We start from the raw sequence: 17,802 nt of genomic DNA, 5'->3' as shown, positions 1-17,802 counted from the left end.
AATTTTCAAACACTAGAAACTTTTGAATAGGGTCTCATCCAAAAAACAAAGATAAATCCAGATAAAAAAGATTTGAAGGATTTACCATTGAGTTATTGAGACTACCATGCAACTCCGTGAAAAAGGAACATGGAACCCCAAGAGCAGGGTATTTTCACTTTATTGTATAGAAAAGAAGAGGGCAGAATGATAAAAATTACCAAAATAACAAATACCAAAATATCAATATCCAAAATAACAAAAATTGCACAGTGGTGGATAAGGAAAATCAATAGCTTCGAGCTTAAGAATCATCTTTTTCAAAATCCTTAGCCACTGCACTTACTCAATCCAGTTCACTGGACCTCAACTCTTTTAACTCTCTTAATCCTCTTTCCCCTCCCTCAAAAATAGAACCCACAAAATTTAGGTTTTCTTATATAAGTTGTAATTGAGGATTATTCTTTTTGAATGAAAAAGTTAATTTATTAATTAATGAATTCAGCATTAAACAACCTGTTTGCCGCCCAAAAAAGAACAAATGCGTTGTGCTGTACTTTCTTTACGTTTATGTTGGTTTTTTGTGTGTTTTTTTATTACTTTTTTTTAGTTCATGTTGGCCTTATAAAACCTCATTCTCGCTTTTCTTCTCTTTTTTGTGATGCAATACAAAAGAAACGCAAAACAAAAGGAACAAAAGCAATAATAACAGCATAAAAGGAAAAAATTACATAAATGTTAAAAAATTTTTATTATTTTGAAAAAATATTTCAAACGAAAATTTAACAGTTGTATAAAAATTCGTGACTGAAAAAAATTGGTCTGGTGAAAATACTACATCTTCATAAACTGATGAAACACAGCTCCAATTGCTGTATTTTCGCTTTAAATGAATATTCACAGCACAGCAAATTAATATATAAGACGGACATCAAAACTTAAGGCATAACTTCAAAACTTGAAAGAATTTGACTTAACTCTGTTAAGATCACAGAAGTGATATCCATAGTCGAATATCCGAAAGGTTTAGGAATCGAATTAGGTATTAGTAATTTACTGATACAACAGTGTTGGTTATATATTTTTTTTATTTGTAAGATGATATTCCAGTTCCGTCAATAACTTTTACGTTAAATTTTTAAATTTCTTACGTGGGATACAGAATTAGTATGTTGAAAGTTGGATTCAAGTTACTAGTCGCAGTTAATAACGCAGAAATAAACTGTTAGTTGCACAAAAATGATCAAGTTTTAAGAATTGGTGATTGACATTTAGTATTGTAAAATTACTGTAAAATAAAAAATCGGTAAGTAAAATTGGTAAGATACGGTAAAATAAGGTACTTCCTAGGAAATACAGGGTAAAACTGGTGTTTTAGAGTTGCCCTGTAGCTACAGGACCAATTGAGCATTTCTTTTTCAGCATCACTTACAGCTTTTAATGAGTTTTTAATGATTCTGATTTTCCTGGGCTTAAAAGGTAATTCCCTTGCATCTAGTCTCATATATTTAATTAACTGTCGAGTTTTCCCTTCGGTGATCTTGTTCCTAGAGTTATACCTCAGCAATTGGACAGTTCCTGACTTCGGACATTCATTTTGTAAAAAAAAAAAAAAAAAATAACAATAAAATCAAATTTACCATCATTTGGGAGTAAAATCAGGTTACTGATTTTTTCTACAGTTAAACCTAAGAAATGTTACCCTAACAGCCTTGCATATTTAAATAGCCGTATTCAGCCACATTCCTAATATCATAGGCCTATACATGTTACTTTACATTTATTTATAAAAGTACCAAATACAAGCAAAAAAGAGGCTTGTAATATTTTGATGACTTTGATTAACTAAACATGGATTATAATAGCGGAACATTCAGTCACTTTCACAGTCATTAAGATTGTCATCAACGGGATTTGCTTGCAAATCCAGCTCTTCTCCTTCAGTCTTATATTCTGATTCAAGTGACCGTGCCTGTTCCGACCCCCCCCCCCCCTTCCCAAACAAACCCTGGATCCCAGGAAAAAGACATCATAAATACCAGATTTCTCTAAGATGTGTAATCTAAAATAAGAATTGAAAATTCAGACATTGTTGAAAATTCAGATCATGTAGTTCTTTTTGATGAGGCAACTTTAATATTTGAAGGAAATGGCTTTCCACGTTCTCTTTAGGAAGGCAATCGCTTGCTCAAACATGAGCAGAAGAAAGAGTCTTTCTCCTGCTCATGTTGAAGATAATTCAAAGTTTAGTTTTCCTTCTTTTTTTGAGTACTGAAAACGGCTGAGCAGAAGTCCCTGACAAAATATTTGTTTCTATAATTTTCGCTTCTTTTTTTTCCGCTGGCTCACATTTTTCTCAGATATTTAGCGTTATTATTTTTTTTTTCTGTTTGTCATATGTCAATCCTGCTTGTAGACCTTTCTGTCTTCAAGATTTGACAGACCTAATGTAATTTTACTTCATCTAATATTTTACCATTTTAAATCATAATTACTTCTACTATAATATAGTTTATCGTTCTGATAACAAGAGTCTTAAGTCAGGCAAACGGCCTTTTAAACCGAGGAACAGCTATACACAAAACAAAATCCTATTCAATCCTTTTTCTGGCAACCTCTTCTCACTTTTGTGCTCTGAAAATTGCAAGGCGTCGTAAAATATGTTAGTAAAATAGGTAAAATACAGTTAAAATACCGGTAAAATACGTAAACTACGTAAAATACGTAAATTACGTAAAATAGGTAAAATACTAATTTTAGAGGGGTCCGTAAAATATCCAATTTTACCGTGACCAATTTTACCAGTTACAACACTATTGACATTATATTTATTTATTGTCAATCCTTCATTTACATAATAGATTGAATTCTTCATTTACAAATAGATTGAAACGAGTTGACAAAAAAAAAATGTATCAGATTTAACCTAGCATAAATTTATTTTTAAATAAAAATTATCAAACCTGTTCCAACAGGGTTGTCGATATAAAGCATCGAATTCGTCAGTGACCAAGCTTCAGGTCGGAATTGCAAGTTCATATTTTTGTCAACCGAAAACGGACCATGTTCAACAAACAAACCAAACATGGATGAGCCACCAGGGCCTCCTTGAAGCCACAGAATTACTGGCGCTGTCTCAGGTGAATACTGAAATTTTATTGCATAAAATATTTTTCTTCAGGAAGGGTGCTTTCTGTAAGGCTAGACTTTTATAAATTTCATATCGAATGTACAAACATACACAATATTAATACAGTTTGCAATTTTAATTTTGTGCATAGGATGCTTTCTGCAAAGTTAGAATTTAATTTTTTCTGAGCTCAATACTTTCTATAAGATTAAAATTTCTCGAATTTCATACGAAATAACTGAAAATAACAGTGTTATAACTTTTGACTATTTCTTTACATTTTAGTCAATCTACAAAGCTAGAATTTCCGTCTCTGAACGCTGAATGCTTTCTCAAAGGTAGCATTTCATTTACTGTTTAGCTTTGGATGGTTTCTGCGGTGCAAATTTTAATTTAATTTTACATTGTCTTACAATAATGAAGAATAAAAATTGAATAGTTTGTAATTCTTTAAATTTCACAATTTACCTTTAGAATAATAAGATATAGAAAAGATTTGAGTGTTAACTCTATTTTTCATTAGTTGGATGCTCTATGTAAAGCTGGAATTCCCCAAATATCACACTAACTTAGAGTAACTAAACACAAAATTAGTAATGGGACAATTAATATAGTGTAAGCCAAAAAGAAAAAAGGAAGAAAGCCACTGAAAAAACAAAAACAACCCAAACATTACCATCAAGATCTTCGTTCAGTCATCTTCAGCGCAAAAAAAAAAAAAAAAAAAAAAAAAAAAAAAAATCCGGGAAACCAAATAAAGAGACTTATAAAGAAAACGATTTTGTCAATCATGTCTAGCCAGTGGGGTCTTACAACCATTGGCGTAATTTCGTCAAAATCCTGGGGGGGGGGCCAAAGTTGGAGCCAATTTTCCCAAATAAAGTGAAAATGACAGTAAAAACTAAAAAGGCCAAAACGGGGAATTAACAGTCCAGGAGTCCAATACCATCAACCCATTATTTGTGGATGTAAAACAGTGGAGGGGAAAGGGCATATAGAAAGAACTTAAATAGAGGTTTTACAGAGTGGTGGCAAGCGGTTAAGACTAGTGGAGCATATATCACTAGGGGAAAACCTCCAAGTGACATTTGAGTGACCGTTATAAGTACTTACGACATCTTACGCTAAATACTGGCAACATATTGAAGAGCTATTTCGCCCGCTACCAAAATTGCTTGTGATATTGAGCCGCAAAAACTACAAAAGACTGATAAAAAGACATCGAAATGTTACGAGGTATTGAACTTTTTTCTATTCAAAGCGCCTTCTTGAGAAACACTTTCTTTTAAATGAACATTTTGAAATAGGCTGTTACACAATGCCCAATATGGATTTCCTCGCGATAGCTTCTACATACTAATTCAAATTTCTACAACTGAAAGTCTCCGGTTGATTTCTACCTTCACTTAGCCATTTTACGTTTGGTGTTTTTTTTTACCTGATTTTATACAGTCGACGTGTGATCTACATTTGACAGTTTCCAAACAAAATTTAACATTGTGAATTAGATAATCGAAAATTAATTCTCAATTGTGACTCCATTTGACGCTAGTGATTTAATTGAGACCAACTGCAATTGGATGTAAGACAGACGACCTTTCGTAAGTGATTTAACGCGGTTAACCAACCCAGTAAATTTTATTAGACCCTTGTTGTTAGAAGTGAAGTTAATTGCCCAAAACCTAGCGTCCGTAATTAAAGAATTGTGTTTAAAACCAACATTTAAATTTTTAGAGTAATTGCTTTTTCAAATTTTGATCTCAATATGTCAGTTTTTATTCCTATACTTGATCTTGTGGAAATTGGATATAACAAAAAGGTTGCTTTTCATTTTGTAAGACAGTGAAGGATAAATGGCATAGTTCCACCTCTTTTATTTGACTCAAATGATCCTGATTTCGATCAAGATGAACTTTATGATTACCTTCAAAAGATCAAGACATGGGTCCCAACAAACCCTCCAACTCCCCTGAGTACCACCCCAATTAATCCTCCAATAGAACAGCCTCAACAGTCCCAAGTAATAGGATCGCTAATTGACCCCTTTTTTAGTAATAACGCCACTCACAAAGTCAGAAAGTGGAAAAATAATTAAGGTTGTTACAAAATTTGTTACAAAGTTACAAAAATTGAGTTTGTTGCAAAGTTACAAAAATTTCAGTTGTTGTTAAATTGGTCTGATTCAAAAGCTTTGCGTCATTTTTGGCCCATGGTTTGTTTCGCTCCTTTTTGGGAATCTGGATCCCACGATTATTAATTTGTCAAGTTTAAAAGGTGGATTACTTGTAGTATATACCCCAGGCAAAATAGTAGGCAAAATGGTTGCAGAGTTTGTAGGCGTGGCTCAATTTAAGGATGAAAGGGTATATCTATTCTATAGAAGGATGCAAAAATTAGGAAGGTCATGTAGGGTGTCCTTAGAAGCCAGGGATGATGGTGCAGTTCTTGGAAGATTTGCTCTAAATTTATTCAAGGAGTGGATCAGACCGTCCTACAAACGGTATTTGTTAGAGAATAGTGCAGAATTTTTTTTTTGTTTAGGTGATGCGTATAAGGTTGCAATACAATATGAACAGATGGAACAAATAGTGGGGAAAGGAGAAACGTCTTCTTTTTCCGATGAATTTCTTTCTGCGCTGACGAGGGTGAAATTTGGACTCAATGATAATGAGAAGGCACTGCGAGATGGTACTGATTCCTCGCAGGGTGGTTTGGCTACCCATGGAAAGGGAGCTGGTTTTGAGGTCCCGTGGGATGGTTCTGATGCCTCACGGGATGGGTTTTTTTTGTTGCACTGCGAGATGGTACTGATTCCTCGCAGGGCGGTTTGGCGACCCAGGAAAAGGGAGCTGGTTTTGACGTCCCGTGGGATGGGACTGATGCCTCACGGGATGGTTTTTTTTGATGCACTGCGAGATGGTACTGATTCCTCGCAGGGCGGTTTGGCTGCCCAGGTAAAGGGAGCTGGGTTTGAGGGCCCGTGGGATGGTACTGATGCCTCACGGGATGATTTTTGTTGTTGCACTGCGAGATGGTACTGATGCCTCGCAGGGCGGCTTGGATACCCAGGAAAAGGGGGCTGGTTTTGAGGTCCAGTGGGATGAGGTTGATGCCTCACGGAATGGTTTTAATGCGTAGCGCTAATAGTTATGTAGAGATATCAACAGTAGTACTGCCATTTGTCGAACCACAAGTTAGTAGAGAAAAACCCTAAAATAGACTTGTTCCCCATACCCCTGAATTTGATGAGGACAAGGAAAGTTGGGATTATGTATAAACTTTGAATTAGGGCAAAAGGAATGACCGGGAAAGACTAATTAATCCTGAAAATACCAGCGACAGATAAATGAAATTGCAGAAACTCTAAAAATCATACCATGCAGCAATGACGTTAAGATATTATTCCCAATAAAATCCTCGGGGTTTTATTGCTGCGTAACGCCTCGGTTTAGACCTATTTGGTTTTGCTCTACTAACTTTTGGTTCAACAAATGGCAGTACTACTGTTGATATCTCTACATAACTATTAGCGCTACGCATTAAAACCACCGTGAGGCATCAACCTCATCCCACTAGACCTCAAAACCAGCTCCCTTTTCCTGGGTATCCAAGCCGCCCTGCGAGGCATCAGAACCATCTCGCAGTGCAACAACAAAAAACATCCCGTGAGGCATCAGTACCATCCCACGGGACCTCAAAACCAGCTCCCTTTTCCGGGGAAGCCAACCCGCCCTGCGAGGAATCAGTACCATCACGCAGTGCAAAAAAAAAAAAAAAAAAAAACATCCCGTGAGGCATCAGTACCATCCCACCGGACATCAAAACAAGCTCCTTTTTCTTGGGTAGTCAAACCGCCCTGCGAGGACTCAGAGCAACAAAAAAAAACCATCCCATGAGGCATCAGAACCATCCCACGGGATGTCAAACCCAGCTCCCTTCACAGGGGTAGCCAAACCGCCCTGCGAGGACTCAGTACCATCTCGCAGTGCCTTCTCATTATCATTGAGTCCAAATTTCACCCTCGTCAGCGCAGACAAAAATTTATCGGAAAAGGAAGACGTGTCTCCTTTCCCCACTATCTGTTCTATCTGTTCATATTGTATTGGAACCTTATACGCATCACCTAAACAAAAAGAAATGTCTGCACTATTCTCTAACAAATACCGTTTGTAGGACGGTCTGATCCCCTCCTTGAATAAATTTGGAGCAAATCTTCCAAGAACTACACCATCATCCCTGGCTTCTAAGGACACCCTAAATGACCTTCCTAATTTTTGCATCCTTCTATAGAATAGATATGCCCTTTCATCCTTAAATTGAGCCACGCCTACAAACTCTGCAACCATTTTGCCTACTATTGTGCCTGGGGCATATACTACAAGTAATCCACCTTTTAAACTTGACAAACTTATAATCGAGGGATCCAGATTCCCAAAAAAGGAGCAAAACAAACCATGGGCCAAAAATGACGCAAAGCTTTTGAATCAGACCAATTTAACAACAACTGAATTTTTTTTAACTTTGCAACAAACTCAATTTTTGTAACTTTGTAACAAATTTTGTACCAAACTTAATTATTTTTCACCTTTTCTGACTTTGTGAATGGCGTTATTACTAAAAAAAAAGGGTCAAGTAGCGATCCTATTACTTGGGACTGTTGAGGCTGTTCTATTGAAGGAGTAATTGGGGTGGTGTACAGGGGAGTTGGAGGGTTTGTTGGGACCCATGTCTTGATATTTTGAAGGTAATCATAAAGTTCATCTTGATCGAAATCAGGATCATTTGAGTCAAATAAAAGAGGTGGAACTATGCCATAACAAAAATTACCCAAATATTACCGCCAACATCTTCGTTCAGTCATCCTCAGCGTAAAAAAAAAAAAAAAAAAAAAAAAAAAAAAAAAATTAGAGAAAAAAAATAAAGAGACTTAAAAATAAAAAGATTGAGAATTAAAAATAAAAATATGGGCTACACCTTTCTCTTTAATAAGTCACCACTAATGCATAGAAACAAAAAAAAAGTTAAAAATACTACAATAAAAGGGTTAGAAATCCTGCAATGAAAACATTTAAGCTATCAAGCTTTGCATAGACCATAGATCGAAATTCTCAGATATAATGAATGCAGTCTAATTGTCAATCTTATCTTATTAACTTTTAAAAGTAATTACTAGCCTACCTTTTTACTTTTTACAATGTCTATTATTGTGATCTTCATTTGTGGGGTTCTGAAGGAGAAATGTGACCTGTTTGGTTACACTTTTCTACTATAGTACCCCCTGCAGAAGTTTTTTTGCTTCTTCGAGTGGCTGTTAAACTTATGCTGTATTTTTTGCAATGCTAGATTTCTCTCTATTAAAAATTGGATTACCTTTCTCAAGAAGTAATCTGAAAAATATAATCACTTTTTAATCATCAACCATCTTTAAAGACACGAATTACAAAGAAGATGATCAACTAAAAGTTGAATAGCTCACACCAACGACAATAGCTGTACTATAAACCAGCCCAAAGAAATAATGTGTTCCAAAAACTTAATTACATAAGAAGAGAACTGGCAGGCGTGCCACTTGTCAAGGTAAGGAATTTAATCCACCGAAACCCATATTGGCAAGTGTGCATTCCTCTGAGTATCCCTGATGTGAGGTGATCACTTAGAAATTGCATTAGACTTAAGGTACTTTTGCTTGTAATTTTCCGGCAACCACCATTTATTAATGATAATTTTGCATGAATTAGGATTTTTCTATTTGGCTGACTGTTGGGTTATATTGTTTTGTCCTGGGCGATTGGATAGATGAGGAAGGTCAAGACATTGTTCAAGTGCTTGTTTATCTAAATTACTAAAGTAAGAACAGTTCTTTTCTTCTTCTTCTTCCGTTTTTTTCTAACCAAATAATTACCTTTTATACATTTTATGAGAGAAGGCAGCAGTAGGGAAACAAAGAATGATCTACTCAAAAAAGTAGTTATTGTATTTTCAACATTTAATTGACAAAAAGAAGCAGCCCTTCTATCAAGGGTGATTAATGCCTGCTTGGGGTGTCAACCTTGTACAGTTACCCCTCTACATAAGAAGAAAAAGAGATGTTATTTCTGCTGTCAAAAAAGAGATGAAGAATAAAACACTCACAGCAGCAGGGAAAAACCAAAAGAACATATTTGAATTGCATGATGCATTGACAGTCAGCAAACCAGAATAGCTGACAACTTGAGATAATCCTTCTACTTTTGCCAACTTTTGACCTTCAGCAATATTTCCTGATTTTATGTAAGGAGTTAAGTACAAAGGGTCTCCTGGGTCACCTCTAGATTTATCTAATGGCACTGCATCAGGAAAGAATTGAGCCAAAGGTGGTTTCTTAGCAGAAATAGTGGCACAGAGAAGAACAATTCCGAAAATCCAACATGATATATTAAAATTTCTCATCCTAGAAAAAATGTGATTTTTTTATACTGAAAAATGATCATACCCAATAATGTTTTCATCATTCCTGAGAAGCATCTCCCATCTCCATGACTTTACAGCTGAGCTAAAATAAGACTTATGAACTTTAAATGATTTTTTTTTCTTTGCCTTCTTCAAAGATCTAAATTAGAAAAGATCTAAAGGGATAAACTAATGTGGCTTCAAATTGATTCAAAGTATGATGTTAAGATTTGTTTTGTCATATGCACTGAAATATGACTAGTCTTATCTATCTTTGATGATGTAAATATGCCTTAACAAATATACCAGGGTATGAAGACCCATTAAAGATGTTCTAGATCATTAAAAAAAAAAGTTTAGGAAACATCAAATTGTCTTAGGCATTATGATAAAGATATTTAAGAGCTTTTTTGATTAGGCAACTTTTTAGCAAAAATCTTCTTTAAGCAAGCATAGTAAAGATCAAGCTGAGATATAGGCCAAGTAGCATGGCCAGAACATCATGGCTGTGTCCAGGAGCTCCTACAGAGAAGTTAAAGAATAAAATGTGAGAGAAAATACATCACAGAAAAGCAAAATAACGGTTTATAAAAATTTAGAAGTTCAAGAATTTCTTCTCTGAAATTGGAAAAAAGGGATGTCATATGGGTAAAGCATTTGTTTTCTACAGAATGTGCAGTACTGAGACATTTTTTTTTTTTATCAAATCATAGTTGGGTCATATAATACATCCAATTAAGCCCTCGATAAAGTAAATACACCTCTAAAAATAGAACCACAGGAGAACTTAGACCTCAGTGGAGAACAGGACAATCACACATTTGCTTCAAAAAGAAGACAGAACACCTTGATAAGTACCGGAGTGGATTGAAAAAATATGAATAAAACTTTTAAAAAACAACACATGGACTCTCATCATTTTTTTTTTCTTTTTACTATGGGGAGATATGTACCAGAGGAATTCTCCTATAGGGATCCAAAAAGTTAATTTTTAGGCAAGGATTTCCGATTTCCCAGGGATGGAAAATGCCCTCTTATGTACAGGCATGATCAGTAGCTTAATGAAAACTGTCTACAGCATTTATGTACATATGATATCAAATAAAAAAACTGATACTTAAGCACTAATACCCCATTTTTGGAAAATTTCATAAAAATCGAACAGGTTTAATTAGATTTTTTTAATCACAATTCAGCACAAGCAGAGGCTCACATTTTTAGGCCTTCTTACAAAGTGAATATCAGCCCTACAAAGCTGTTCCAAAATTACTCCTCTTTACACAGGAATCAGTTGATAGGAGTGCAATGCCAAAGATAGTAGCTGTGGAGTGGCCAAGACAGGCCCAGGTTTGCACAGATCCCCTATTCAACTGAGGGGCTTTGGGACTACTTGATAAGGATTGTTTGGTTGCTTGACTGCACTGGTGGGACCAATTTTTTTCTTTTTCTAGGTCCTAACAATTTCATTAATTTGAATAATATAACAATTGGAAGGTTTAATGCTATGACGTTAAAAGAAAAAATCCATAATGACAATACAATCAACAGATTTCAATGTTTAGAACCAGAACTGATAGGAGTTTTGGAAACTCAAACCTTCAATTCCCTTAATTGCATGTCCAGCAAAATAAGGTGGTGTTGAAATCCTGTATAAAATCCTGCTGGTGGTGTTTCTAGTTTATGATCTGACATCCCAGTTCAGTCAGCATTGGCCCAGTCTTGATCAACTCTTTTCTTGAAGGCTTCTAGGGTTTGAGACTGGATGGGGGCTTCAGATAGGCTGTTCCAGAGTGGGACAAAACAGATTGAGAAGAAAGCTTGATACAATGGGTGGCCTGCAGCTTCTTGGTGTGTCATGACTTAATAGGTCATTTGCTAGCAACTTACGAGTTGTTATTACGCCTAGTTTGAGTGAATTGAAACGTTCCTTATAGAATTTGATAGATAGATAGATAGATAGATAGATATTTATTTCGAGAAATTACTATCACAAGCCCTGAAGGGTCGAATTCGAATTTCGAAGAAGAACAACAACTAAAAAATTGGCAACCAATACAAAAAAAAAAATGAATATCGGAATACTATATGATTCCTTTGTCACTTATATTAAAAACTGCAAAATAGCAACTAGTTAAAAAGATAAAAACTGTTAAACTGAAAAAAAAATAACATACACACGAAAAAACGTTAAAAAAACAACATAAAAAGGGGATAGGAAAAAAAAGAGCAAAAAGAAAAACGAGCTGTTTCTTTTATCATGTAAGAGATAAGATAAAATTTATGTACAAATTAACAACTATTTATAATACCAGTAAAAAAAAGGGATAAAAATTTCTTATACCGCAAGGTAGCACAAAGAATGGGAGATAAGGTGGGGATAGGCTGGGACACAGTTCGTGGAGGACAATTTCTATCAGGTACATTGTATTCAGGGAAAGGGTTCGCAGTACGAGGGTTTAAAAGTGCCAACTTACCAAAACGGAGGCACAAATTATTTCTTCTTTTCTCGAGGGTCTCTAGTTTTTAAACATTTAACAAATGCAACTATGGTACCTTGCCCTCTTTAAAAATAATTCTTAGAGCTCTCTTTTGGACATTTTCAACTTTTTGTGTTGCTTCATTTGAGAGGCAAGGATGCCACACAGGACAAGCATACTCTAATACGGGACGCACAAAAGAAATGTATACTTGTAGTAAATGTGATTGGGGGCAACTAAATTTATTTAAAAGTTTAAGGAGGGAAAGCTTGTAGTAGGATATTATTTATATGGGTATCCCATTTCAAATTGGAAGAAAATGTAGCAACAAGAAAATTAAGAGATGTGACAGAGGTTTCAGGAGGAATAGGAGCAAGAAAAAGGGGAGGGGATTTAAGGAAACTTACTGAGACTATTGCGGATTTAGAACGGTTAACTGTCATGTCAAGGGAAGAGGCCTCACAGGCAATATCTTGGAGTATACCCATTGGGTTACTAAAAATGTTTTTATTACATACCTCTAAAACTGTCAAGTCATCGACAAATTTCCACCTATTTTCATAAAGGGTTGAAAGGGTGTTAATCATAAGAAAAAAAGGAGAGGGTCTTGAATAGTTCCCTGAGGAATGCTATTAAATATGGGAAGATGATGTGAGAAACAATTTAGATATTTAACTGCTTGAGATCTATTAGAGAGAAAAGAGGCAACGAGCTTATCCAGGAAAGGTTCAGAGTGGAATTGATTTATAAGTTTATCTATGAGCAAATTGTGGTTAACCAAATCGAAAGCTTTTTGAAGATCAATAGAAATCAGATTAAGCCAAGTGTTAGGTTTTTCAAGTAATTTACCCATGGTATCAACAAGATGGATCAGGTAATGAGAGGTTGACATGGATTTGAGATTACCAAACTGTCTAAGATCAATGAGGGGGAGGACTTTCATCTTAAGCCAGTCTGCGAGAAAGCTTTTATACAATTTTGAAAAAACTGAGGTGAGGGTAATAGGACGAATGCCATCAAAGCCAGGCTTCCCATTTTTCTTTTTGATTGGGGTAATAAAGCCTTGTTTCCAATATTGAGGGAACTGTCCAGATTCGGTAATTTCATTAAACAGGGTGGATAGGGGTTTTTAATTTTATTTTTATAGTAGGCTCGGGCAGCTTTTCTAATTTGACTTTTTAATTCCTTTCTTAATTTATTTGCTTCAGCTAAATTAAATAAGCTTATTTTCGTGCAGATTAACATTTTTATGTGATTATTTATGTAAGGTTTATCACTGGAGCATTTTCTGATATATATATATATTTTTTTTTCTGGGAAACATAATGAGTAGGAATCAATTAGTTTCCTACTCATTTCCAATGCAGGGATAAGCTTTGTTACCCTTCTTTGAACACTTTCAAGTACCTACACATCCATCTTATAGTGGGGAGAAGCTAGGGTCATACCAAATTCTAGATGAGGACAGACCATGACTTTATATAATTTCATAATCAAACATAGCTTCCTGGTGGTGAATGTTTGTATTATGAGCCCAGGGGCTCAGTTTGCTTTTGAAACTTGAGCTTGTATGTGGCAGTGAAACTTTAACTCTTTTTCAAAAAGGAGGACAGACCATGACTTTATATAATTTCATAATCAAACATGGCTTCCTGGTGGTGAATGCTTGCATTATGAGCCCAGGGGCACAGTTTTCTTTTAAAACTGGAGCTTGTATGTGCCAGTGAAACTTTAACTCTTCGTGAACTATCACCCCCAGGTCCTTCTCCTTGGTGGCTGCCTCAAGCTGAGCATCTTGTAAGCAATATGAATGCTTTGGACTGTTGCATCCAAAATGTAAGAGACTAAATTCTGAGGCATTGAACTGTAGACACCAGTCCAATGACCATCTGGATAGTTCATTCAAATCTTCTTGCATAGTCAACTGATTTAGGTCATTTTTGACCAGTTCTAGGAGCTTGCAGTCATCAGCATATACTGTCAAAGGATTCTTTAAGTTGTTTGTACAGTTGTTGGTGTAAATGCTGAATAATGTGGGCCCTAAGATGGTACTTAGTGGCACTTATGACAGGTAGCAGTTCAGAGTAAACAGCATTTCCATTACAGTTGTACATCAACACCCTCTGAGTCCTGCCAGTTGGAAAGGCTTCTATCCAATCTATTATATCTTTGTGAACTCCATATGCCTTTAATTTCAAAGTTAGTAATTGGTGTTGAATATTGTCAAAGGCTTTGGCTTGGTCAAGCAATATTACAACCACCAGTTGCCCAATATCTAAGAGTTTAGTCACGAAATCATATGACTCAATTAGGTTAGTATCAATTGAGTGACTTTTACAGAACAGTTGGTTTTTTCAAGGTGGGAGACCAGTGCCTTGTTTATGATGCCCTCAAGTACTTTACATACAACTGAAGAGAGATTTATAGGCGTATAATTACTGGCAAGATCTCTTCTCCCTTTCTTGTGTATGGGCTTAATGTTAGCCTGCTTCCCATCATTTGGAAGCATTTTGGAAGTGAGGGACATCTGAAACATCATAACAATTGGTTCAGCATAGTACTCAGCTGCTTTTTTTTAACAGTCTAGGGTGTAGGCTACCAGGTACAGCAGCTTTATTAGCATCAAGGTTTTTTACCCTTTTCTTAATGTCCTCTTTAAAAATAACTGGCGTTTTCATTGGTTCAGAGATTGATTGCTCAGGCAAAGGAGGTGGTGGGTTAGCTGTTGGCAGGGTGGAGAAATTGGTGCTAAAACTGGAATTTTGGATATCTGTTTCTTATATATCTGAAGCTTTCATATTTATCATATTCTTTCATTAAATCAGGGATGTCCTGCCTAGACAGTTTCGTTGCAGGCGCCATGGTGCCAAAACATCTTTGAGTTCTGTTTAGAGTCAGCTGCAATCACCTCGTCATGGTCCCTTACAACCTTCCAAGTCAAATTTCTCAGTCTGCTTATACATTTCTTGAACCTGTCATGGTGGTTATCACATTTACATTTTACATACTTGGCCCAACCTCTTTTCTTTTTCCTCATAGTTTTTTTTTTTACTTTTTTTTGCAGGTATGGAAGAGATTTAAGTCATAGACCAATACTTGTGGGCATTTTTCTTTTTAGCATCTTGGATGATGGTCTTATATGTTTGCCAGCTTTTCTCTAAGTCCCCACTATCAACTACATCCTCCCATTTAACCTTAGCTATCTATTCATATATATGTTGCTTTATCTGTTCATAACCAGTGAAAGATTTCTTTATCTTATAGTTTATCATCTCTCTGGTTTTGAAAGTAAAAAATTAGGTGATGTAGAATCTATTTATTTATGCAGCAGGGATGGGATATACAGTTAGGGAGAATGAATCATAATGAATAAGAAGCTTTTATGAATCTTTTAGGTTGTGGGGCTTTTAAAATTGGAATGCTAGTTGCAGACTTTGCAACCAAAAACTGCAAAGGGTAAGAAAAAATTCAAAAAATACTTGGATACAAGATCAGAGGGGCTATAATTTCACATTGTAGAAGATGGTTGATATTTTTTTCTTGGTAATGTAAAAGAAGCTGTATTAGGAAAAAATTTAGGAAGATAGCTAGAAACATAATTAAAAAGGCTTTAACTTCGGTTAAAGAACAGTTAGATACAAAATTGAGGCACTCAGAATTGATGGTGAACAATGATGAGCTTTTTAAGGAAAACAACATGCAAAGTAAAGGAAGATGTTTTAGGAAGAAGAGCTGAGCAGGCAGCTAGGAGTACTATCAAAAAAGCTTGGCAGAAGAGAGAAGGGTTGCTTTTTCCAAATTTTCAACTGATTTTTCACACACATTTTTATTTGAAATTTGGTGCCAAAGTGTAGAAAAAAGAAACTGAATTAAAAATTGATCATCCTATTGTTGAATTTTCCTTAACTACCCAAACCTACCCCAGCAATTGACACTCATGCAACAGTTATTTCTCTAAAGTTCCTTCCAAGCTGTCTGATCAGATTAAATGCAAAACAGTTCTTGATCAAATAGCTGTGCATGAATTAGTTTGCATTGTGAAACCTGTTAATGACAGATGGTATGTCAATATTGATAAATCTGCAACTGAAGATTTTTGAACATCAGTTCAGAACTTTATTTCTGGAGCAAAAGTTAAAGTACAATCCCTGTGCTTTTTTGGGATTCTCCAGGGTTTTCCAGTTTATCACAATCTCTCAGTTATTAATAGGCTGCAATGTATAAAAAGTGCAAATTGATTGGGTCAGTCTATGTCAATCAAGCTTGAATTTGAAGACTCCTTTGCTCAGCCTGCTTATTTCAAAGAAGGAATTAAAGTTGGATATGAATTTTTTTCGAATTCAAGCATTTAAGGAAATATCTAACTGTTGATTCAAATGATGGTCACACAATCACCTTGAAATTGCTTACACCAGTAGTGTCCCAAAATGTGCAAGATGGGTAGGGCCATATCTTTCTAATAGTCCTTGTAGTACTGTTCCTAAGTGTGCTAACTGTGGTAAAAATCATGCTTCTTATATTTGAGTTTTATTTTTTTTAATTTCTGTAGGGGGATGAAATTTTGGTACTTGTGTATTATGCACCACTCACTCAAGTTTACATTGTGTAAAATCCGAGAACACATTGTTTTTTTTTTTTGTTAGTTTCTTTGTTACTTTAGAAATATTATTTGAAAAAAACTACGTTTTCTAAAGAGTTAAAGAGGCTGAGTCACAAGTTCAAACCTTAAAACGTACAGGGATTAGGAGGTACAGTTGGGGGGCTGCCACCCCCCAAACCCCCGCTTCCGTATATAAAAGGGGCTGTGCCCTCCTCAACACCTCACTCTTTACGCTGAAGTTTTTACTGTTTAAAAAAAAAGAGTTGTGAGGACGTCAAACTTTAGCGTAAAGAGTGAGGTGTTGAGAAGGGCACAGCCCCTTTTATATAAGGTAGCGAGGGTTTGGGGGGCGGCAGCCCCCCCCCCAACTGGACCACCAACTCCCTGTACGTTTTAAGTTTCGAACTTGTGACTGAGCCTCTTTAACTCTCTAGAAAACGTAATTTTTTTCAAATAATTTATGCATGTTTTTGTACAGTTTATTACTTATTATTCCTTGACTAACTGTTAGCTGATCGTGTCAGGAGTTAATGTTGGGGGCTGCCACCCCCCAAACCCCCCGGTCTTGAAGATACTTGTGTTAAGGGTTTTAATTCCTGAGTAATCAAATCAAATACACAGTAAGATTTTCTTTTTTCAACTTTTCTTCGAGCATGCGGTTGTACGACATGTTATCAAAGCAGTGGAGGCTTACCTGTAACCTGAAGGCCGACTGTGATATTTTTCTGGAGACGCCTGTTGAGCCGAAGGATTTAATAAATTAGATTTAAAAAAGAAACTGAGTTTCTTTTTTAAACTTTAAATTCAATATATAAAAAAATTTTCTCTGATGGGGAATCGAACCCGGATCTTCCGCCTGACAGTCAGGAACAGCGACCATTGTACCACAGAGACACTTTATTATTTTAGTCTCCAGTATCTATTTTTGACGTAAGCAAACCCCCATAAAACTTGATATTTAGTTTTTGGAAAATAGGGAAGGAAGGATTGGATTGAGCTGAAATTTTAAGGATTAGCTCCCAGGTCCCAGGAAAGCCTATCCTCTAAATTTCAGCCCGATCGGACAACGTTAAAGGGGGGCTGTGGTGGGAAAAATTAACATGGGCTCTTATAGGAAAACGAGGTTTTTCGTAAATGTAAAATCGGAGGATATTTTTTTTGGTCTGAAAATATCAAAAGGCCCTAAC

The 17,802-nt window shown here is 35.7% G+C and overlaps 1 protein-coding gene across 1 annotated transcript in view; it reads right to left on the bottom strand.

Moving 5' to 3' along the window:
* Positions 1-17,802, bottom strand: part of LOC148949071 (putative serine carboxypeptidase CPVL) — a 37,252-nt gene that overhangs the window by 13,323 nt on the left and 6,127 nt on the right. The window contains exons 2-3 of the mRNA XM_089093144.1: positions 9,242-9,539; positions 2,943-3,126 (exon numbers count right to left, since the gene is read on the bottom strand). Coding sequence (XP_088949270.1) covers positions 2,943-3,126; positions 9,242-9,538 — 481 coding nt within the window. The 5' untranslated portion in view covers position 9,539. The remainder of the gene's footprint in view (positions 1-2,942; positions 3,127-9,241; positions 9,540-17,802) is intronic.

This window comes from Artemia sp. Qi Xiang Cuo, chromosome 8 (assembly GCF_049724085.1).
Source record: "Artemia sp. Qi Xiang Cuo chromosome 8, ASM4972408v1, whole genome shotgun sequence".
Lineage (NCBI taxonomy): Eukaryota > Metazoa > Arthropoda > Branchiopoda > Anostraca > Artemiidae > Artemia > Artemia sp. Qi Xiang Cuo.
The sequence above is the reverse complement of the archived record's forward strand: the minus strand, read 5'-3'. Positions and strand labels throughout refer to the sequence as shown.